This window comes from Lacerta agilis, chromosome 11, assembly GCF_009819535.1.
Source record: "Lacerta agilis isolate rLacAgi1 chromosome 11, rLacAgi1.pri, whole genome shotgun sequence".
NCBI lineage: Eukaryota > Metazoa > Chordata > Lepidosauria > Squamata > Lacertidae > Lacerta > Lacerta agilis.
Window position 1 is genome coordinate 21886697 of NC_046322.1, and position 24954 is coordinate 21911650.

At 40.1% G+C, this 24954-nt stretch overlaps 1 protein-coding gene across 2 annotated transcripts in view; it reads left to right on the forward strand.

The window, feature by feature from the left end:
* The window catches only part of DDX4 (DEAD-box helicase 4), a 29913-nt gene extending 14820 nt beyond the window's left edge, over positions 1-15093 (forward strand). For both annotated transcript variants that reach the window (XM_033164081.1, XM_033164082.1), the window contains exons 13-21: positions 2514-2666; positions 3526-3680; positions 5481-5610; positions 6428-6594; positions 6982-7127; positions 8547-8646; positions 11981-12251; positions 12342-12449; positions 14641-15093. In XM_033164081.1, coding sequence (XP_033019972.1) covers positions 2514-2666; positions 3526-3680; positions 5481-5610; positions 6428-6594; positions 6982-7127; positions 8547-8646; positions 11981-12251; positions 12342-12449; positions 14641-14730 — 1320 coding nt within the window. In that variant the 3' untranslated portion in view covers positions 14731-15093. The remainder of the gene's footprint in view (positions 1-2513; positions 2667-3525; positions 3681-5480; positions 5611-6427; positions 6595-6981; positions 7128-8546; positions 8647-11980; positions 12252-12341; positions 12450-14640) is intronic.
* The last annotated feature ends 9861 nt before the right edge of the window (positions 15094-24954 follow it).

The window sequence follows — 24954 nt, forward strand, 5'->3', positions numbered from 1 at the left end:
ATTATCAAAAAAAAAATTCCCTTACTTTACTATCCTACTTACAATAATAATTCTACACATTCACTACAAAACTTCTTGAAATCCTATTAACGTATTCAAATGTAAATTGTCTTTCAGATAATTCGTAAATTTTAACCAGTCTGATGAATTTCTGGTCCCGCTGCTCTCGGATTCTTCCCGTTAGTTTGTCCATTTCTGCATATTCAGTCAATTTCACTGTCCATTCTTCTTTCGTCGGTAATTCTTCTTGTTTCCATTTTTGTGCTAGAAGAATTCTAGCTGCGGCCATTGCGTATTGGAAAAGTCTAATGTCCTTTTTTTCAATGTCTGTACCTACAATACCTAACAAAAAGGCTTCAGGTTTCTTAACAAAATTATATTTCAACATTTTTCTTAACTCATGATATATCATATCCCAATACACTCTCACCTTTTTACATTCCCACCACATATGATAAAAAGTACCGACATTTTCTTTACATTTCCAACATTTATTGTCCAACTTATACATCTTAGCTAGTTTAACTGGGGTAATATGCCATCTGTACATCATTTTTAATAAGTTTTCTTTTATTGACGTACATGCCGTAAATTTCATTCCTTCCCTCCATAGTTTTTCCCAGTCTTCTAGCATAATGTTATGTCCAATATCTTTTGCCCAATGAATCATCACCGACTTCACTTCTTCATCTTTCAAGTTCCATTCCAACAGCATTTTATACATCTTAGCAAGTACTTTAAAGTCACTATTAAGTATTTCAACTTCAAACTTTGATTTTGTCTCACTAAATCCCGTCTTTTTCATATCGCTTTTAAACATTTCATTAATTTGGTGGTACTGCAACCAATTATTGACATGTTCTTTCACTTCCTCATACGGTTTTAATTTCCATTTGTTACCTTCTTTTTTAAACAATATCTCATATGTTATCCATTTTTGACTCATATTTGTCTTTTTCAAACTAATTATTTCAATTGGGGATAACCACCATGGTGTTTTCCTTTCCAATAAATTTTTATATCTGTCCCAAACTTCATAGAGAGACTTCCGGAAGACGTGGTTTCCCAAACTTCTATGTACCTTTATCTTTTCTTGCCAGAGATATGCGTGCCAACCGAATCTATTATCATGTCCTTCCAGGTCTAAAAGATCTGGTTTCTTCAAATTTATCCATTCCTTTATCCAACATAGACAAGCTGCCTCATAGTATAGCTTTAAGTCCGGTAAGGAAAAACCTCCTCTTTCCTTACTATCTGTCAATAGCTTAAATCTTATCCGGGGTTTTTCCCCCTGCCAGATAAATCTTGAGATTTTCTTTTGCCATTCTCTGAAGACAGCTGTCCTTTTTATTATCAGTATTGTTTGAAACAAAAATAGCATTCTTGGTAGCACGCTCATTTTTACTGCTGAGATTCTTCCCAATAGAGAAAGTTTCATCCTCTCCCACACTTCCAAGTCTCTCTTAAGATTTGAAGAGAAATTTCATGTACCAGCAACCTGTTTTCTCCTTTGCTGATTTCAGAAATATAGTGACATAAATGATTGTTTTATTTTTATAAAGTGGATCCGTGCCCTACTCTTCCCAGCCCCACTTCATCCTATAAGTTTCAAAAATGGTTATACAAAAAAGAATCTGTAAGACCTAAAGTGTTAAAATTAGTTCCTGTAACTGATTAGCTCAACCTACATTATATTGCTCTCTGGACTGTGTAGATACAAAAAATGCTTAGGGAAGCCCTCAATAACACACTTTTATTTATTTTGTTTTATATATGAATTAAATCCTATGAAATACTTCAAAACATCTGAACAATAAAAACATAAACAATAAGACATATATAAACCATTTCAAAGCTGATTCAGACTGGGATAGACTTTTTCACTGAAAAGGCTTGTTGAAAAAGGGAGGTCTTCAGTAGGCATTGAAACTGCAGCTGTTGTGTGCAACAGGAAGGAGTTCCAAAGAGTTTGTGCTGCTGTTCTCAAGGTCTGCTTCCTAGTAATACAGAGTGGACCTCCAGGTGAGATGCTATCTACAGGAGGCCCCCTGTCTTCCAAACTATAGTGAATAGTTAGTTTACAAATGCTTTGCTATTTTAAGAAAGAGAATGGATTCATCCAAAGGTCCTTTGTTTAGAGGTATCATTAAGTCTGGCCACCTGCTCAGTTTTAAGGTTGCAGGTTGTGTTAAAAAATAATAGCACATAATGAGAGCTAGTGGTAACCCCTAGGTTATGGTACTCTTTCTCCTAGAAAAGATGTTTTTTAGCCTCTGCCTTGCTATTCCAGAGACGGTGCAAAACTTTTGAACTGCCTTTTTATTTAAAGAATATTTCTGTACTTGAAGGACAGTACTTAAGGACCTACTGATTCACTCAATTTCTACTCATTTGTTGCTAGGGAAGACAAGAAAATGCTACTTTATATTCTTTTTGTGCTTTTTTGATGCTAGTATTGATCTGCTTAGCTTTCTCAATTTTATTTGTTTTTAACATGTCCATTCTGTTCTTAGACCTTTGAAGAAGCTAATCTATGTCCAACATTAATGAAGAACATTGCTAGAAGTGGTTATCTTAAACTTACTCCAGTGCAGAAATACAGTATTCCTATTATAATGGCAGGGCGTGATTTAATGGCATGTGCCCAGACAGGATCTGGAAAAACAGTAAGTATAAAATGAAGGATTCTGCTATTTGAGGTGGAGGATTTGTGGCCGCAATAATAACCTGACACTTGGTTTTTTTGTCTTTGAAAAACATATTTTTGAACTGCCTATAACTCATCTTAATTTATATTATGAAAACCTGTTAGAAAAAAAGTTGGGTTTGTACAAACATAAGAAAATAAGTGTCACTTTCTAGAAATACTAGAAATTATTCATTGTGAAAAGAGTTGCTTTCACTTAATAAACACTCTATCAGGCTAAATTGGATTTTTCCTACTTTAAGCATGTTACAGATAGCATAAAAAAACACATGTGCCTTGCTTGGGCACATAGCACTTACTCTTACCCTCAGATTCCCTCCCAAAATCTGTTCTGGGGGGTTAGGAGAAGGAAAATAAGGGGGAATCCTGTCATGTCCACTGGTGCAATGGTTCATATCTCCCAGTACAGGTGTTCTGTGAATATCTTAATTTGTTGTCAAAATGTGCATATTTCGTATACTGGTTGAATATTTTAATACAGCTCCTTTGCTGCCGCCTTTAGGTCTATACTTTAGTTCCATCGTTTTTTGTCAGAACTTTGGTGTATTGTGCTTCGATCCCCTCTACTCATTATGGGACTTGGAACAAAGATTCAATTAAGAATTATCCTAAATCTGCCTCCCAGAAATGTATTTATCTGTTGATAGGAAGGAGGGAAAAGAAAGATGCTGGACCATAGTCACCTAGTTATTTTTGAACATGTTCTGCTAATTTTGCTTTCTGTAGGCTTCTTTACACTGAGATTAGAGAGCACATCCTGGGGTTTTCCCTTTTTGGGGGGTGAGAAACTTGTCAACTATAATATATTTGCCCTTTAGGCAGCTTTTCTTATACCAATTTTGGCTCATATGATGCGTGATGGAGTTACTGCCAGTCAATTTGAACATCAGCAACAACCAGAATGTATAATTGTAGCCCCAACTAGAGAACTGATAAACCAGATCTTTTTGGAATCAAGAAAATTTGCACATGGGTAAGTGTTTGAACAAGCTAAATCTCAAAGATAGTAGTGTGTGTTTCGTAAGTAAGTGAATTTGGGTTGTAAAAGTGCTGTAATGTTTGTGTAATTAAGGAAGCCCTGCCAGGTTGGTGTGGTGAAATGTGAACCTGTTTGGTGAAGCAAGTTGCCAAATGTATTCTGACTTTTATTACTCTGACATGAGCAAAATGCTTGCTTCATAAATATGTATACTGTGCTGAAAAAGGGAATTTGATGATAAAAATGTGAGGGCACAAACAGAGGGGGAGGTAGGTGGGTCGGTTGGCATAGGCCCATGATTATGAGGAGGCCTACTCCCGAGTACCCCTTTGGTTAAATGGGACCTACATTTCCCATTTGGCCTGGGCCTATTACCAGCTTTGCACGACTCTGAATGTGTGCTTGAAGATTAAACATTATACCAAATGGCTTCCACAAGCTGCATGTTAAATGATCGCTCTGACCCTATAAGAATGCACTTACTAGGCCTGTTTGCATTGGTCAATGGAAGGCAATGTAAAACACCTGAAACTTCCCGTCAGAAATAAAAAAGTAGTATTGAAAGCATTGAGGCATGATCTATAGGAAAGTCATGGTCTGTTTTATTGCAGATATATGCTGATGCATACTGCTCATTTGTGGAACCCTCCTCTGGTATCGCATAAGAGAAAAAACAACCAGAGCATTGGCTTAGCATTGATGTGCACACCAGAGCTTGTGGTTTGTTTCACCCAAACAAACCACAGGTGACCCAACAGCAACTACATCCTACTGATGTGTAAAAGTAATAACCATTCAGGAACTCTTAATTCATACCTTCAGGGAATTGAGTTGGAGAGAAGTATACTAACTCCAGTATGAATTAATATTGGATATCTTTAGATATCCCAGATTCAATTCCTATATAGTCGAACCCCTGTTCTATAAGCAATACTTAAAATGGTTAACATTTTATTGGAGTGACAAGTGTTATCTTTACCATGCAATGTATCTTAATGCTCTTCTGGAATTCAGTCTTGATGGAACAGCCATTGTGTTGTATTTTCTTATATTTGTTTATTGCTTGATTCCAATATCAGCTTAGCAAAATGCTTTATGCACATGCAGGGGGTGTTTAAAATGTGATTACCATATATACTTGAGTATAAGCCTAGTTTTTCAGCACATTTTTTGTGCTGAAAAAGCTGCCCTCGGCTTATACTTGAGTGAGGCGAGCGGCAGGAGCGGCGAGAAAGAAGCCCTTTCTCTCCGCTCATGCTGCCACCCGCTCTCCCCAGTCAACCATTCCTTAAGAAGCATACAAGAACAGCGGTTCTTTACTCTCCCCAGGCAGCTTGTTCCATTCCTGAACTCGCATAAATGCAAACTTGGCAAAGGAGGAAGAGGATGGAGCAGCCCAAAGGGCTGCTTTTGGGCTGCTCGTTCCTCCTCCTCCTCCACAGCGGCAAAGGTGAACTGGCTTATACTCGAGTCAATAAGCTTTCCCAGGTTTTTGTAGGAAAATTAGGTGCCTCGGTTTATATTTGGGTCGGCTTATACTCGGGTATATACGGTATGTAACTTTGAGTTCAATCCATCAAACACTCCTGCAGTACAGTCTCCATGCATTTTCAGTGAGTTTTCCTAATTATGTAGAATTCAAGCCCTGTTAAAATGCACAATTGATGTAAAATAAAAAGATAATGCAGCTTTGTTAAGGCCATGGTGTTATGTCAATATGTATGTGGGTATTGAGACATTCAAATGCGTTCACTATCACTAAATGAGAAATGCAATATATTTTCTTGTGCCTAGAACTTGTATAAGACCAGTTGTGACTTACGGAGGAACACAAACAGGTCATTCACTTCGTCAGATAATGCAAGGTTGTAATATATTGTGTGCTACCCCTGGAAGGCTTTTGGATTTCATAGGCAGAGAAAAGGTGAGATCTGTGTGGCAATGGTTTTTTTTTCGTAAATTGAAGTGTTTTCTCATTATAACAAATACTGATAATCCACTATATTATTTTAAAAAACCAAGTGGTTTATAGTAATATTTAGAACAAAAAACGGAAAAATTGAAATTGGAGTCTCATCAACTACGTATTGTGGAAATACATTTTAATTGCCTTTATGGCATTGGTTTACTACAGACATATAGATACAAAACAATATAAAATATTTTGTTAAGGATGGCCTAGCACTGACCTAGGCAGAACAAGTGCTGTGCTGATGGCTCTTGAGGGGTTTTGCTTAGCCTTAGATCATTTAGTAATGTACAGTAATACAGTAAGAGCTAAGTTGGCAATGAACAGTGTACAGATGCTGTTTGCAACTCGGTTGCCTGTGGTAAAATGCTTACCAAGGTTACTGCTGAAATCCGCATGTGTTAGCTGTAACCTCTGAGTCAATATGCTCCTGCAGAAGCACTTGCTGTCATAGAACTCTAGTGGAGTAACTAGTGGAGTTTTCTGTGGGTAACACTGATGTAGCTGTACTGTGTATGAAGTGAATCAGTTCCTGTCTAAATGTAGCAGCTTGACACCTGGAATCTACTGCTGCCGCTAGGTGGCAACCATGTTGTAGAAGTTAATGTATACTTTCATGTGGAGTTTAATTATGCTGAGCGTTATAGCAAAGGAAGTAGGATGAAAAGTGTTGGGGGTTTTTTTAATACTGTACCATGTTAAGTTTGTATAGCTGTCACATACAATGGAAGTCAGTTTTCTTCATTTTTGGGTTAACTTTAAATTTCTTTAGATTGGGCTGAGCAAGCTACAATATTTGGTGTTAGATGAAGCTGATCGCATGCTGGATATGGGATTTGGCCCAGATATGAAGAAATTAATTTTATCTCCAGGCATGCCATCAAAGGAAAAACGCCAAACACTAATGTTTAGTGCCACTTTCCCTGAAGAAATCCAGAGGTATGTTCATTTTAAAAGCATGAATCCTAAATTTTAAATCACTAATAAGAGTGAGAACATTTCAATGAGTTTTTCCGAAAGGTCAACAACTGTACATTTAATACGAGAGGCATTTATTTATCTGACAATTACTCATATGAGTAGTCATTGTCAATTGTGCAAGTTGGTTATGTTTCAGAACACAGTATTGGAAAATGCATTTTCATGCGGGGCTATGTGTAATATGAACGTATAAGTGTGTTTTGTAGAACTAGCTGACTGATAGTTAACTTGCTTTCTTGCATATACACTAGATTAGAAGAACATCTTACTATCCAACCTATTTCTCTGATTCTCCTCAACTTAACTTACTTCCAAGTTAATTTGATTTATTTGTTCATTTTAAAGGCTAGCTGGAGAATTCTTGAAAGCAGAGTACTTATTTGTTGTTGTTGGACAAGTAGGTGGAGCCTGTAGTGATGTTCAGCAGACAATACTTAAAGTGAATCAGTACGACAAGAGAGAGAAGCTTGTTGAGATTCTCAATGGCACAGGTAACTACTTCCTCGTAACTGGTCTCTTAGAAAAATAATGAAATGTAACCAATCGATACAGAATTTTGTTACACTTTAGTTGTCGGCTCTTAGGCCCCTTGAAACCAAAAAGTTGTGGAACTGGGCAATATAGTGGAATTTTTCTTATGTACTATGTGGAATATGTAGATGAGATCATTAGAGAGATGCAAGATAGCCTGCTCGGTCAAACCAAACTTTTTTGGACCAGTGTGAAATCAGGGCTAAAAGTATAAATTATCCTATTCATCAGTAAAATAACTCTTATTTTTATTTGGAATAATTTGTGCAAATTGTATCCTTCTCCCTAAAATACTTAGGAATCTGAAATGCTGTGTATGGAAAACTTAATTGTTGCCACCCAAGTTTTACTTAGGGCCCTTACCTTCAGTGGGTATATTCTAACTTCAGTAGGCCTATTTGGAGTATGTCTAATGTTGGATACAACTCTATGAGAGCAGAACCATGAACTATATACCTTTTATTTATGGATTGTGGTTAAAAAAAAAAAAGTATAATGTTGCTTAATCCAGATTGCTATATTTAGGAAGTTAATGAGAGAGGTGTTTTATTTTTCAGATTGGCCTTGGACAAAAATATTGTCCTTTCCTTAAATACTGTACTGTCGGTCATTCTACTATCCATTGTCTGTTTGTCTAGCTGTTACAGAATTAATTGGAAGTGCAATTTGGAATTTTGTATTTTTTCTATGCTTTTATTTGACTTTATACTGGTTAACATTTAAGATTGTTGCTGTGTGTCCCTTAAAACCTATTTGTATAGGCTACAAGTCTTGCTTTTGCATCTTACCCTGACTAGTAGTTACTGGCTGAAGATTTCAGAGGCAGCATGCTTCTCAGTACCAGTTGCTGGGGAGCCAGAACAGGAGAGAGTGGGAGTGTATGTGCCTTCATGGATTGCTTCTCGGATTCCCAGAGTAATCTGATTGGCCTCTGTGGGATGCTGGACTAGATGGACCTTTAACCAGATCCAGCTGGACTTTCCTTAATATAGTATGGTGGGGATTACTAGAAACTACTGGCTTCATTCCAAGCATGTAATTGCACTTTGTGCTAAATGGTAGAAAGTTATATGGTGGAGTACTATTAATAACTATTGCTCATAAAATGCCTAAAATCACTAAACATTGTCCAGAAAGCTAAAAATAAAGCAGTCTTCCCAATCTAAAGCTAAAGATGATATTTTAAGGAGGGTTACTTGAGAAAAGCTGGGATGAGTAAATGTCTGGGAGCTTAACGTAAAATACTGAAAAGCAAAGAAATTAGATTTTTAACAATCTTACTAATGTGGGCATCAGAATTACTACTGGCACTTGAAAGCTATTGATTTACTATTTTATTTGAAAAGATACATCTTAACATTATGTCTGCCTTTGTAAAGGTGATAAGCGAACCATGGTGTTTGTGGAAACTAAGAAAAAAGCAGACTTTATTGCAACCTTCCTTTGCCAAGAAAACATAGCAACAACAAGTATTCATGGGTAAGTAAATATTCATAGTAAATCATGATTCAATTACTTTTAAAGCACCCTATAAGCTGGTGGCATTCAAATAGCTAACTGCATTGATTATTATTATTATTTTTAAAAAGAGAGAAAAGTTCTTTCCTTCCATGGGGGCAAGATGGTTCTTTGCTTGCCCCATTATATGGTATGTCTGTTCTTAATAATTATCCTAACCTTCAATTTGCCCTTTTCATTGCCTGAAGTGTATATTACTTTGTCCTTATTTTCAATCATCCTACCATTCTTTAGTAAGGAGATCCCAGTTCAGTATAGCCAAAAGTATTGGCTTCAGAAGTATGCTGTCTTAATGAAGTAGCAGCATGTCTTTTTGCACTTGAGGTAGCATTTTTATGTTCAGGAAGGGCTTTGTAAGGTATGAGTCTGGTGGCTTCAGCTTATTTGGAATAGTGTTCTTTCTCAGCTTCAGGGTAAACATATGGGGATATATTTATCAGTACAACTAGTGTGCTATTCCATACAATAAAAAGGTATCTGTCATATCATTTCTTTGTCAATTCTAAAGTGGTCTTTTTCAAACACAGAAAAACATGCAGGAATTGTTTCAAACTTCTGGGGTTGCGTAACTTGGTAGGTGCACCATTCCATAGTAGGATGCAATGCATACTTTTCTGTGTATCTAGATGACCTGAAAACTGCATTTGCACCTTGTACCATACCATGGTTTATTAGAGTGTGCTTATCTCAAAACTCTGAGCAAAAAAAGTCTGACGTGCACACTCCCACTTCCTCCCATACAGTAAGGAGAAGGACTTATGATATTATTTTTACTTTTTAAGTAATTTAGCTTAGAATTATGCTCCCATCAGAGATGCTTGTTTAAAGCAAGCTTCATGCCATGAGTTATGGAACTGCAGGGGCGGAGGGAGCCAATCTGCCGCCCGGGGCGGCAAACTTGAAAGGCACCCCTCCCCACGCATGCGTCGTGGCATCACGACACGTGCGCAGCCTCCTGGGTGGACTGCACATGTGTGGCGTGCGGCGCCGGCCGAAAGGGGTGCCGGCCGATCGCGCCCGCCATCTTGGGTGGACTGTGCATGTCCACCCAAGATGGCGGGCGCAATCGCCGGCACCGCTTCTGACCGGCACTGGGCCGCACCGCGCTGCAGCCTTAAAACGTGGCATGGCGCAATCGCCAGTTGAAAGTGGTGCCAGCCGATCGCGCCCGCCATCTTGGGTGGACTGCGCATGTCCACCCAAGATGGCGGGCGCAATCGGCCGGCACCCCTTCTGTGCGGTACGGTAACCTTTAAGGCTGCAGCGCGTGAACAGCAGCACAGACGCTGTGCTGCTGTTCGCGCGTTGCAGCCTGTTAAAAGTTGCCGCGCTTGATCGGGGGGGTGGGACCTGCCCCCAGAGTGTCACCCACCCGAGGGCGGTACCCGGGGTGGACCGCCCCGCCCCCTTGCTCCGCCCCTGTGGAACTGTCATCTCTGGTTTGAACGTAACACTGAGATGAGTTTCTTTAAAGTGAAACTTATTTCAGCAGTGTTCCACCTCCTGGTTGTAGAAGGGGAGGGAAGCTAGTTAAGGCTCATCCATATAGCACCATATCATAAGTCATTAGTACATGTGACACGGATAGAATGCCTCAATCAAATATTGTTGGAGTGGATGTCCACACTGTGGGTACAATTTCCTTTTCTCCTATGTGAAAGACTTGCTCTGAGGAGGTTTTGCTTCCCCCCACCTGCCCTGCAAAAAAATGAACATAGAGTAGACACAGGTTGCAAAAGCAAAAGCAAGAACAAACCCTGAATGTTTGCCAAGAGTTTTGGCCAAACTTCTATGGGTATTATGTACCAAACCAGCCCAAAGACACAAAGGAAATCTTTTCAACAGTATGTAGGCTAGAGCACATGACACAAGCAACTTACACAAGGTATCTTCTTTACAATTGTTTGTTTTCCTGTTTCTCTCCCTATTGCTTTCAACATTTTAGATTGCAGTCGGATCTGGACTTTTAACTCTATGGTCTTTATACTAATCCAAACCTACGTTCTCAGTTGGTTTCATTTCTTTCTTCCTGAATTTACTTCCTGTTTTATTTTGGATGTATGGCTACTTCCCATGCATAAAGGTTGGTAGCAAAAGACTTGTTAAACGGTTGTGCATGCCTGTTTTTCTTGTAAGGCAACATTGCCACAAGTGGACAAGCAACAGTGGTTTTTGCTGTATGAGCATAAACTCAAAAGCGTGGCATGATACTGGAATTCATCTGCTTTTTTACAATGTACTCTTTGCTCCCAGCTTGGTACATGAAGCAAAATTACCAGCAGGTTACATGCATATTAATACACATTTACCACTTTCAAATCTAGTGGAGGTTCATACACTTTTGAGCTTGGAAAAGGGTAGGTGCCCCCCAATAATGTTTTTAGCTTCTCCAAAATTCTAAAAGTAGTGAGGTTCTTGCTGCCCTGAATATTTCCAGTTGTTGACAGCTTGACAGAAAGGAGTGCCACAGCTCCCCACCCAGTTTGAAGCTAGTGAAGAGTCTGGAGGATTGCTCTTGTACCCAAAGGCCTCCAAAGCATCAAAGAATGCATAGGGATGTTTGGAGTATAAGTCTTGGCTGGTCTCTGAATTGAAGTGATTATGATCTTCTAAATGGTTTTAACTTTTATTTTATTTGTGTATTTTGATACAAAGTCAGTTAAACATTGTTTTTTGAAAGATTAGATATGCTTTTGTTTAATTAAATAACTATTGTACATTATTAATAACTGTCAATATGTTTATGGTAACTACAGCTGAAGAGTAAATTGCATGTTCTTGTTTCCCATCCTCTTGCAAGCTGGAACTTACAATATAGGGAATTCTAAAAATTGGAATAAGACTTTTGAAGTCATGATAGGAGCTGATACACTCTTTAGATTATTCCTCTTTTCATATATTGCTTTATTTCTCTGAGCTCTGTAGAAACACACAACTATTTGAGACAAGAATTAAACTTTATGATAAACAGTAAGAAATGCCCCCCCCAAAAAAAACCATTAGCTGTAAAGTTTTGTAATAATAAAATTGTAATAGAATATACGTTACCTTATGCTCAGAACAAATGAAATGTGTTTTGCCATGTCGTATATGCTGCAAACTTTGAATGACCCCAAATATCTGCAAAGTTGGCCTCTCCTGCCATTTATCATTACATACTAGCTTTTAGTTACATGTTTAACTTGGCAAATATGCATTTGAAGAAGAATCTTGCTGGTGTTGTTTGCTTGTATATTAGAATTGCTGAACTTCACTCAATGTTTGTAAAGAGATGTAATTATTTTTCTATTTACAGTGATCGGGAACAGAGAGAGCGAGAAGAAGCTCTTTATTATTTTCGTTCTGGAAAATGCCCTGTTCTTGTTGCTACATCAGTAGCAGCAAGAGGTCTGGATATTGAAAATGTTCAACATGTCATAAATTTTGATCTTCCTTCTGCAATTGATGAGTATGTTCATAGGATTGGACGAACTGGGCGTTGTGGTAATATTGGCAAAGCAACTTCTTTCTTTGATCCTAGTTCAGACAGTGCTATTGCACAGCCTCTAGTCAAAGTGCTTGCAGATGTAAGTTTTTTGTTCTGGAAATTTGCTTTTATTATTACTAATAAACTGTAAGTCACAAAACAAATGACACACTATCACATTTCTTTGAAGGCTCAGCAAGAAGTGCCAGTGTGGCTAGAAGAGATTGCTTGTACTTCTGGTGTAATTGGTTTTAGCAGTCCAAGGGGAAACATGTTTGCATCTGTTGACTCTCGAAAGGTAAATCTTAAGCAGAACCACTGATAATGATTGATCCGAAAACTTTATTTTGGATAATGGGTAATCTTGAAAGTTTTTAGGGTCTTGAAGAACACTTTTAAACAAGCTGCTCTCTGAAGCACCTCAGCTCCCTCTCTCCCCATTTTAACATCCCACTCCAGGAAGCTTTAATAAAGGGGGGGGGGGTGCTTCAGAAAGCAGTTTACCCAGCCACTCTGTTAAAGGTAGCCCTGAGGAGGTTTGATGGTGAGTGAGAGGCGCATCAGAGAAGAGTTTGCCAAACTGCTCTCTGAAGGACTCCTCTGTTAAGGTTGCTTCAGCTGCTGCACAAGTAAGTGGTGCTTCCTAGAAAAGGGGGGAAATGGGAAAGCTGATCCTTTCAAAAACAGTTACTTTTTTATTCCCCCTGCAAGCTGCATTCAGCAAACCTGAGCCAAATTTAACCCCTGCTCAGCATGTGTTTCCAGGGAGAGGGGGGAAATAACCCATTTTCCAAGGATCAGCCTTCCTTAATTGATTCTCTCATCCTGGGGATGCAGGGGGGAAAGACATCTGCTTTCTTTCTCTGTAGACACCTCTTCCCAGGGAACAGCATATGCTGCAAAAGCAAGCAAACAGTGCTTTTCTGCTGTTTCCTGTGAGGTTAGAAGTAATCCACTGCTAGCTCTTCAGCTTCTAGATCGGAGTGGGTGGGAGCTCATCACATTTGCCAGAGTGGGTCAGGGGCTCGGGTTTTCTGTATACAGATGCTATTTTCTCATGGCCCTTGTTTAATAATGTAAGTTTAAACAAGGTACTCACTTGCCTAGAGATGCTAAAACCAGCAGTGGGGACGGGAATTAACTCCCTTCAATGTGGTATTTAAAACTAGTTTTTGTGTTAAGATTTCTCTGTGGCAGCTACTGCAAAAAAGCCTCTGTGTTGCCAGTTTTCAATCTCTCAGCAGTAATGTAATATCTTGAGTGACGCATAAGAGCCTTCATATTGGTACAGGATTCTCTTGGTGATATGAGCACTCTGTGTAATGGCAACAATCCATAGGTTCAGGTTCTCTATAGACATAAACATGCTGCAGTTACATCAATCAAGAAGGTAACATGTATTTGCAAGTATAGTAAGTAAATTTGTATCTGACAACCTTACTAAATGAAAGTATCATTGGTATTGGTTGAGTTGTGGCATAGTTTGTCATTTTCTTAGGGCTATTGTGCACAAGACCAATTTGTAATGTAGAATATCTCTGAATACAAATTAAACAGATAAATTGTGAAAATAATAATAATATACCCCTACCCATCTGGCTCAGTTTCCCCAGCCATTGTGGGTGGCTCCCAGTCAAGTGTTAAAAACAATACAGCATTAAATATTAAAAACTTCCCTAAACAGGGCTGCCTTCAGATGTCTTTTAAAAATAGGATAGCTGCTTATTTCCTTGACATCTGATGGGAGGGCATTCCACAGGGCGGGCACCACTACTGAGAAGGCCTTCTGTCTTCCCTGTAACCTCACTTCTCGCAATGAGGGAATCGCCAGGAGGCCCTCGGCGCTAGATCTCAGTGTCCGGGCTGAACAATTGGGGTGGAGACTGTCCTTCAGGTATACTGGACCGAGGCTGTTTAGGGCTTTAAAGGTCAGCACCAACAGTTTGAAATGTGCTCTGAAACGTACTGGGAGCCAATGCAGATCTCTCAGAACCGGCGGCCACTCCCAGTCACCAGTCTAGCTGCCGCATTCTGGATTAATTGCAGTTTCTGGGTCACTTTCAAAGGTAGCCCCACATAGAGCGCATTGCAGTAGTCCAAGCGGGAGATAACTAGAGCATGCACCACTCTGGCAAGACAGTCCGCAGGCAGATAGGGTCTCAGCCTGCGTACCAGATGGAGCTGGTAGACAACCACCCTGGACACAGAATTAACCCGTGCCTCCATGGACAGTTGCGAGTCCAAAATGACTCCCAGGCTGTGCTCCTGGTCCTTCAGGGGCACAAACCACAAATGTGGAAGTGAACTATAGAGCTCATTTATTTCAGAATACCTTGTGTTCAGTACTGATGGCTATAGGTTTTCTGATCTCTGAGCAGCCAGAATCTGGCAGGTACTTTCTAAGGTATAAAAAGAAAAGTAATCATGTTGCATACCTTCTCATTGCAATACATAGTTTTGAAAATCTGCTCAACTTTGATTTAATGTAGGTTTACCATGGCAAAGAGAATCACCCCAGCGGAGGAGGCGGAGGATTTGCAGCATCAAATATAAGTGCACCTGATGAGTCATGGGATTGAGGCTACCACCTGTCATGGAACTATGTTCTTAATTTACCATGCTAAATCTTCCAAACAAGATGGTTATATGTGAAACTGGCTGGTTTCTAAACACATTTATTTGATTAAAAACCCTGTGATTTCAGTGTGACTTGCTTCTAAGTAAATGTGCTTAGGATTGTGACTTTAAAATGTTCAAGAAATGGTTAATGTTCTGCCCCCTGTTGTTCAGGAAAGGTGATTGGGATAAACATAAAGGAGTTATTTGTTTTTGAATTACTTATTTTGCTGATCTGTTCAATGGTTGTGTGAAATAACACCAGTTTTCCACAAGGAACTGTTGTAAATTATTGTAAAAACACTTAATAAAAACTTAGGATCATGTTCTGTGCGTTATAGAACACACACTACATAATAATCATACCACCCTGTGCTTTTTGACATGCAGGTATTAAGGCAAGGAGAAAGTTTAACACTTCCTGCTTTTCCCTAATTCCCTCAAACCTTTCAAAACTAGAACCATCATGGCTTTTATGGTGGTTACACATTTACTGCAAACAGCATTCATGATCAAAGTGGACTTTTGTGCATTGGCACGAATGTTGGCAATACACCCTGTATTTTCTGTTCTCCCCTGCTGCACAGTGTTCTTTTCCCCCTCTTACGTTGAAAGTACATTGGAATTAAATCTTTCATCTAGTACTGTACACAACTGCAGCCTGCTACTGTGCAGGAGTTTCCTTTTGATGACATTGCAGATAGACATCACCCTGTTTCCTTAGCAAATTGAACTGGTGCCCAAGACAAAAGTTTCACAAAACTTGTATGGTTTTGTCATACTTGGATGTGAGATCATACAGGTGAGCTTGACAATTTAGCAAAGATTTTCAGTAATTGTATTTTACACAAATAAAGCTGAATGATGTGTCAATAGTTGCATTTTGCAGTAAACCCCCCCCCCAAAAAAAATGATTGGGTTGCAACTGTTGATATATTATAATAGATTGGATTAAGTACAACTTTGACCTCCCTGCTTTTTTAACATTTAGAAGAACCACTAGGACTAGCATGTACCATTTAGGCAAGATTTGTTTTCTTCCGCTGTTGGTCACTCACCACCCCGCGTATGGGTACCTGGGAAGTTTCTCAGTCCCTGGAAAAGCAGCCCTTTTCTCCAGAGATAATGTGATAACCAAGATTTATGGCTTGGCTATCACTAATCACATAATTATCTCTGCTGATGAGCTGTCAACAGGGAACTTCTAGCCTGCCATGATTCCTCCCCAGACGGCTGTTGGTATATCATGGCCCAAATCATTTCCCCACTTTAATTTACAGGTGAGCAGGTGCTGTTCAAGTGCCTTCAGAGAACAGCACCAAACACTCCTACTCTACCACCTGGCCTTTCCTGTAGTCATTAATCGGGTTAGCAACCTTTTTCAGCCATGGGCTGGTGGGCTGGGCTATATTTTGGAAACATATATATGAACGAATACCTATGCCCCACAAATAACCCAGAGATGCATCTATAGATATAAAAATGTTCCCATTGTGTGCGTGGCAGACACCGCTGCACCAAACAACATCAAATTAGGACAAAGTGGCACGCCTATTATACCTCACCAGCAAAAGGAATGAAGACTCCAACAGCATCCAATAGAAAGGCAGATTGCCCGTCGACATCATCAGACCTGGCCAGAGCAACAATGCCCTGTCCACCATTTTATAACTGCCATTTGTAAGCGCCCGAGGACTTTCTGACACAAACCGCTCAGTGGAAACTTGCTTTTGGTGGGGGGCGGTCTGGGGGTGGTCCCCAGTGCCCTCACCTAAAATGGCCACCGCAGCTTCACATGCGCCAAGAAAAAAAAACAGACTGAGCAGGAGGCATGCCTGAGAGGTTGCACTGAGTAAGACCAGCTCTGAGGGGATTATGTCGCCGGGGTGCGTAATTTTGGGACTAGGGTGGGGGAGAATGCTCTTTAAGGTCCCCAGTGCCCTCACTTAAAATGGCCACTGCTGTTTTTACATGAGTAGAATGTGTTCTTTTATTTAAAATGCATCTCTGGGTTATTTGTGGGGCATAGGAATTAGTTCATTCCCCCCCCCCAAAAAAATACATAGTCCGGCCTACCACATGGTCTGAGGGAAAGTGGACCGGCCCACGGGTGGAAAAGGTTGCTGACCCCTGCTCTAAAGGGACAGAGAAGAATGAAAACAGGAGCTTCCAGAATACTCTCGGGGTCAGGAGAATGTTAAAAAGCAAAGGTTGTCTACCCCTGCTTTAAATGAAATTCTGCTTTGTTGCATGTAGTCATGTCTAGGACCTTTCCCTGAAATTGCGCAGTTTACTTCGTATCTTGGAAAACATTTTTACCATCCAAGGTTCTTACAGGAAACACTGCAAGCTAAGGAAGGATTGCTCATTTTAAAAATACAGAAGCAAGCAATTGAATTCCTTGAATTTCCCTGCCCCCAAGGAAATACAGCTTGCTTTCCTGAATTGCAGCAAAGCATCCATACAATAAGCAGAGTCAACATTGAAGTTTTCCTGAGCAAATCTTAGTGGAATGAACAAATGTTAACCTCATGTAAGATGTTTGTGCAAGCCTGTAAATTGCATAGCAACTTACCGGGTACTTCATATCCATTAGTCATTTTATGCACCCCAATATTGTGAGGGCCATTATGAAAGTTGTAAGAACTACATAAAATAAATTGGCCCTTATTCAGAAGATACTAAAATAAGAGAAAACCAACAAAGTAACCATAGGAGCCAACTCCTAGGTGCCGAGGTCCCTTCACTCCAGCTGAAATATGTGAGGGGGCCGCCAGCCAAAAGTTGATTGGTATTGCCATTCAGATGGGGTTCGTGTGCCATGTCTTGTTGGCATATTAAGCTGAGCAGAGCAGTTGCACAACAAGAAGGTTGAGGAGACTGTAGAGCAAAACTAGGAGTGGTTTAATGAAAAGCAAAAATAACAGAAATTACATCAGCTAACATTACATTACATTACAGAAACATGACCCATACGGTGACCCACCACCCAGGGCAACTGAGGAAGGTACGCAGACCTCCTTATATACCGTACCCGATTACTGTCACGCCCAAATCAAGACAAACTCAGCATCACCTGCTGCACTGTCCCACAGCTGGAAAACTAGGTCAATTTACTTCTTTCATTCTCTTAAAGAGATATCCCTGTGGAACAATAATGAACCTTGAATTAACATCCAACAGTCTTGTGATTGATTACGTGGGTGGAGCTCCCCCCCCCCCAAAAAAAATTTATTTAAGTTGGCATCCCTGAATATAACTAAATTTCTCACACAACAATATATTTTAAGTTCTTGGTTGAGGATTGCCCTGTCTCTGAAAAGCATCTCTTTTATAAAGAAATGAGTTGCTTTCTGCTCTAAAAAAATAGGCAGATATGGCTCTTCACACTTATTATTCCAGGCTGGTGCAAAAGACAACTGTCTTTCCCCCACAGTAAAAATACAGTAATAACTTAAGAATTTGAGGTCCTTTCATGTGTCCTTTGGTTGCCTCACTCGGCCTAATAGTAAGGCTAGCCCTCAGGGGACTTTCACAAGAAGAACTTTCAGGACTTTTCACAAGAAGCAACAGCAATTTTGTTATGGACGAATTTCTCTCTCTGAAAGAACATGCCGTCAAAAAGCAGTAAATTATGCCTCAGTTGCATCATTCACCTCTCTAGACGATTTGTTAGGGGGAAAGTCTTCACAGCATATTTTAAAATAGACATATAATACGATAGAGGCACTTTCACCAAAAACAAAACACTGCTATGCAATTAATGTTTTATAAACTATAACAGGAAGGCAACGTCATTTATAAGTCCTCTGTAGTTGTGAGTTCAGTCTACGTAGCCTTCCACTCCATTTTGTCTGAGGTGATGGGCACAACTCTTACTATAACTAAAAATATTCCATGTGCGCATGTGGTGTTCCTTGCTCTCCTTTCCTTAAGTAGCTACACTTTTAGTCGCAATGCATTCTAGCCCATCTTTTCATCTCCCTGAAAAGAGGACATGGCGGGGGCGGGGAGCAGAACCTCAGTTCATTGAGTACATTTTTAATGCTTTTCAATCATTTTGGCCGGGCTCCGTGTGGGTTAGAACTGGAAGTCTCCGCAACTATTCTCCCAGTTTGGAGGCCGATGAGGCCCGCCTAGAGGGAGAGAAAGAACATGGTTGGTGGCGCCAGGGAACATGTGGAGCCAGAGAGCTGGGGAAGGCTTATAAAGCTCGGCCTCATTCCTCCGGCAGAGACCACGTGGCGGGCTGCTGTAGCTTGAGGAGGTAGAGGAGCCCCAGGATCAGTGAGTGGACTAGGTTTCCCCTCTTCACACACTCCTTTCCCTGGCTCGGCTGACACTTCTCCGCCTTGCTTCTAGGCAGTTGCAACCGAAAATATGCTCCTCTCGCTTCCTTTCCTGCATCTTTTATTGCACAAGGACAGCTTCTTACTCAACTTATGCCATAAGGGGCCTTTGGCTTCGAGCGCCACATTTGCTTTTTCATCCTCCCATTCCCCCGTCATCGTACACTTCTTCCCACCCCCCACCTCCTGCACTTCCCCATATTTCTTTTTCTTTCTTTCTTTAAAGGCTGTTTTCACAATGCCCAAACTCAGCAGGTTTTTTTGTTTTGTTTGCTTTGTGCTGTTGATATTAACAGTTCCAGTCGAGGACTTGAATGATCCGTCGGGTAGAGAACGACGCTTCGTTTCGTCCTTCACAACTTTGGATTCCTGACCCCAGACCCTCAAAACAGAACATAAATTAGAACTTTTGGACAGGTGTAGCTTTAAAGGGCTGACCCACGTGCTCATGTTGTTTATCTTTCAATAACTCTCAGCTCGGTGTGAAATACCTTTAAAGTGCATTTGAAGAACATACTCCCACCTAAGAATTTTGGGCACTGAAGTTTATCCCGGTTCCCGGCAACCCATAACAAAGCAAAGTTGCCTTGTGGTGGGTGGGGGGATGATGTGTAGGCAGTCTGTTCCACACTGGAATTTGGCTTCAACCAGGAGTAGGCAGATAGTAGGTCATGTTCTACTGGTAAGTCTGTAGAAGCTTTGCAGTAGGTGAAGCGTTCCTGACTCCTGATTTTTTAACAACAGCAACAAAAGGATGCCTTTCACCACCTCGTGATTGTAATGCTCAAGCTTGAAGTAACGAAAAGTAAGCTTCATTCAGTTTTTAGTCCTAGATTGGGAATTCTTTAATTCTAAGGGGTTGGGTTTTTAGCATTAGATAGTATAAAGAAAAGAAAAAAGTGAATCCCACAAGTTACAAGAAAGGAGATTCTGACAAAACTTCAGGAAAATGTCTCTGACAGTAAGAGCTGTTCAACGGTGGAGCAGTCTCCCTCGGAAGGTTGTGGACTCTCCTTCCTTGGAGGTTCTTAAGCAGAGCTTCAATGGCCATTTAGCTGAGATTCCTGCATTGCAGGGGATTGGACTAGATGAACCTCGGGATCCCTTCCAACTCTACAATTCTATTATTCTAATTATCCTACAAATAGTGAACATCATAGAATGGAAGCAATTGACTCATGAATTACAGTGAGCTGGAAAAAATATTTATTTTTATTATTTATTGAATGTTCTATACTGCCCTATACTCAGAGGTAGCAACCTGATTTTACATTCCCCATAAAGTGCAACACGTGTAAGTGTGTATGAAGACGATGCCTGTACTATATATACAGGAGCACTCCTGACCTGAATGGAGAAAACAATCTTAATTTTGTTACAGCATTTTTGCCCACGCACAATGATTCTAAATAAAATCTTCCAAGCCTCACTTTGGATCTTAACCATGCCTTGTGGATTCTGTTCCCTAGGTAAGTTGAAGCTTTTCTGCACTTATTATTAGATTGCAATCCTAATCCTACAGAATTTTTTTTATTGAAGTCAATAGTATCAACTTCCTGGTGACTTGAATTAAAGCAGATGATTTATATAAACAGTTTAAAGCATCTAATTTAACTGGACTAAATCCCAAATAAGATAACTTCGTCCTGGGGCTAAATAGGTGGTTTTGGCCAGCTGTTTGATACCACAGTTGGGGGTGAAAAAGTTAAACCCGTGTTCCTTGTGTGCTGCAGTCCAAAACCATATCTGCTTTTAAAAAGCAAACACACTGATGTGATTTCCCACTGAGTTGTTTAGTGCTGAGTCTAGTTTGGCCCTGAGTGGCACAAAGAAAGCTGAAAATGTATGAAGTCTAAACTGGCTTCAAAGTCGTATAATGGCAAAAAGTCCAAGATACCATATTATGAAAAACTATGTGGGGAATTAAAACATGTTATCCAGTTGATACTGACGCAAAACCCCACACATACATTATAATAAAAGAATATAAATTTAACCATCACCCCTCCCCCCCACTTCTTCCCCGACCTATACTGTACTCAACATTAATGTCTCATAACAAATGTAACTGATCTGTAGAAAAGACTTCACAACCTGAAAAAAAAAGAGACAATGCAGGTAACTTTTGTAAACCAATAAAATATTTATTTTTTTAAAGAAAAAATGTGGTATGTCAAGTCTGAGGGGTGGTATGAGAACACATGAATCTGTTAAAGGGACGAGATAGAACCCTTCTTTGTTCATTTTCCCATCGCTACTGTGTTTTTTTGTGTTTTGCTGTTAGTATATCTGATCTAAGTGATTTTTCTTTAAAAATAGATGGAGATGCTGTGGCTCACATCTTTCCTCCATCCCCTTTAATTGAAAGTGGTTCTACCTTTAACAGTTTTTTGTAGACTGGGCAAAAAACTCTTTCCTTATAAAAATGCAAGTCATATCATCTGGATACTGATGGATGTTATGATTGCAGAAGAAAACTACCACATTATCAATGATTCTGTCTCTGGAGTAGTTATTCATAATTTCACTTATGGAAGAGCTCACGTTAAATGTTTTGTTGATTCTCCGTTTAAAAGCAACACCTGGCTCACTCTGAAGTTAGATCAGGGTGTAAGTAAGCTTAAAAGTCTTGAACTGAAAATGGGTGATTTAAGCAGTTTAACAATACTTAAAAACCTTTGACAATATTTACGTGGAACGGCATCCTGGTGGGTGTAATATTTTAAAAGATGTGAATGGTAAGATTTTACTGATGCCAAGTAGTTAAAGTCTTTTTACCAAACGAAGCTGGTCATTCAAATGCCTGAGAAATCTATTGTTTTTTTCCTTTCTTGGTTTGCAGCTCCTCCACAGCCTCCTAAAATTATTGCCTGCTTATTTTATTACAAAAGTGGCTCAACTCTTACTTGCGTCTGGACATATGAAAGGGACCCTGAAATAGAATATACTCTCACTAAACAGTAAGTGCTAAGAGTTTGGCTACTAAATATTATATAAAGGGGTGTGGGTACCAGTCAAGAAGTGGTTGCTGTGGGTATGCTGTGGGCATAGTACAAAATGGCTTCCATGGGGCCTGGTGGCAGAACACAAAATGCATTTTATCCAAAAATGAATTTCAGGGTTGTCTACAAATATATTAAAATTTCAGAAATACAGAGAGATTAAGAGGAATAAAGCTGATAAACACAAGGTTACCTCCATGTCCTCACCAGAGTGAGTGGTGGAGACGTTGGGTTTTCTGGCTGGGCACTTTTATGGTGGTGACCCAGGCCTAAGGAGACTTCAGACGATACACCCCCCCTCCGCTCAGGTTAGCAGCCTTAGATGGCCACTGGAAGTATTGTCCTGGGAGAGGAAGTTTATCGTTTTCTCCTTTGCCCTTCCTTTGATCTAAATTAACTCCCACCCATGTCTGATTTTTCAACCTGTAGAACTAATAGCTCTGTGGGAGAGAGGTAAGAGAGGAAAAAGTTTAACATACCTGTCCAGAACATTTTTTTTTAATCTTCAAAGTAGATCTGTGTGGTTACCAATGCATACAAAGATATTTTTTTAATAAAATAAAATAAATAGGCATGTAAGATCTTAATAAAGAATCACATACTGCATCTAGGTGGCAGCAGCACATTTTCATCCTATTAATTTATGTGGGAGGGAGAAACACATGCTTTAAATTTCTTCTGTTGAAATCTGTGGCACTTGAATGTTCTCAACTTTTGGTTGTCATTATTAAAAGCATAATTCACCTTTTACTGTTCTTTTATTAAATTGTGCTCAACATAATCAGTCCTGGATCTGATTCTAAATGTGAGCTTCTTAACCACTTCTTTCACCAAAAATATTTACTAATTTTCTTCTTCTTCCCACCGCCTGCATTTTTCACAAACAGGATGTTAGAACCGAATGAGGAAGAGAAAACTGCTCAACGAAAGGGGCTTCAACATTAGAAGGTGATGATATACTAAGCTGCTCACCCAAAGTGCTTTATGTACATATTCAATCAACCAATTTCTGATCGGGATATCGTGTCCAGGTGACGGCAAGAAATAGCTTGGGGGAAGCAACGTCTGAGCCTGTTTGCATAATTTTCTACAAAAATTGGTAAGTTTATAAACAATATAAAATATGAGAAACATAGACTGTGTTTTGAGCAACCAGATCTTATGCAATACATTTTTTGCTACTGCAGAATTAAAAGTATTCCAGTGGCGTGCAGTGAACATTTTCATAGGATAACGTTTAGGGTCCAGAGGTGCCAGCTTCCAAGAGTGATTGGAACGGTGGCAACGTCATGCGCAATTGCGCATGGACATTGTGCCTTCCCTTCCTCTAAGCTGGGAAGAAGCTTCCTGGGCTTTGGGAAGGAGTTGCCAGGCTCTTGACAAGATAAGCCAAGCGGGCTTAGGGACAGATGGTAGAAGGGCTCTTGGACCCCGTGGAGCATTGCACCTCCCTAAGCAGAGCAGAAGCTTCCTAGGCTTTGAGAAAGAGGCAGCAGGCTTTACTACTTTAATACTCTTAAGTTACCAGGAACATTTAGGGAACCAGCCCAGTCTCCTCGTACAGCAACAGCACCCTGCCGAAGAATTCTATTTTGCAGAAACCTCCATTCCTATGTGGATTTTGAAAAGCTCCATCTCTTGAAAATCTTTCCATGCTTTCATTTATACGCATTAACACTTGAACAAATTTAGCTTTTTGTTTCTATGTGGTCCATAGTTTCCTGCAATATGGCAGGTTTTCCACTACGCAATCAAGGTATCGAGCCCATTCCAACCCCCCACTTGAATGTGTGGAAATTCCATAAAATCATCGAATCTTAGAGTTGGAAGGGAGCCAGGGTCATCTAGTCCAACGCCCTGCAATGCAGGACACTCTGCTAAAGCATCCGTGACAGATGGCTGAGATCTCTGTGATGGGAACAGCCTCAGAACTCATGGTCACTGCAATACCTGTATGGCTGTTAGGATTAGGGGTTCAATATGTACTCTGGCTTTGGTTATTGACGTTTTGTGATGGCACATCTTACACCAGAGCATCAGCTTGTTGAAGGTCGAATGGTTTTGTCTTGGAAAGTCCTTAGATTGGTGACAGAGTACATATTTGGTATGCAGGTCCCAGGTTGATCCTTCAGATCTCCTGTAGAAGGATCAAGTAGCAAATGATGTAGAAGACCCTTTGCCTCAGACCGTAGAGAGTCTTTGTGTGACTGCCACACACACGGTGCCAGGAACCCAGAAGTGGGGAGCACTCTGGAGAGAGCTCTTGGCTTGCAAGTAAACCCTCCCCAGAGCCGGAAGAGGACATCCTCTTTGGGCTCCAGGGAGAGACTCCCTGCAAGCCACTAGGACTCTCCATTCATATGCATTTTGCTGATGGACGCAGAGGCCTGGAACGGTAAACCCCACATAATGATGTGTTACCTATATAGCCACAGTTCAGTGCTTACAACATTTAAGCTGCTTAAAACCACAACAATAGAGAACACCATAATCTTAATAGCAAAGGTAAAAATACTTCCAATCCCCCTGCTTCATTTTATTTATTTCAATATATTACAGCTAATCAGCTATAAGACTGCCTGTTGAACCTTTCCGCAAGCAATATGCATAAAAACGTTCACTTGAAAACAGTAGCGTTGCATCACATTGATCTGGTTCATCAGTCCCCCTCCACCGAAACAGATATAATTTACATATATTTTTATAGCTGTGCTTAGAAATGAAATAAAAATTCTGCAATGGGGTTTCAAATGTGCAGCCTACCCTACTCTCCATTCTAACAGAATATCTCTTGCTGCTGGTGGTAGGATTGGTTGTAAATCATTAGCACTGAAAG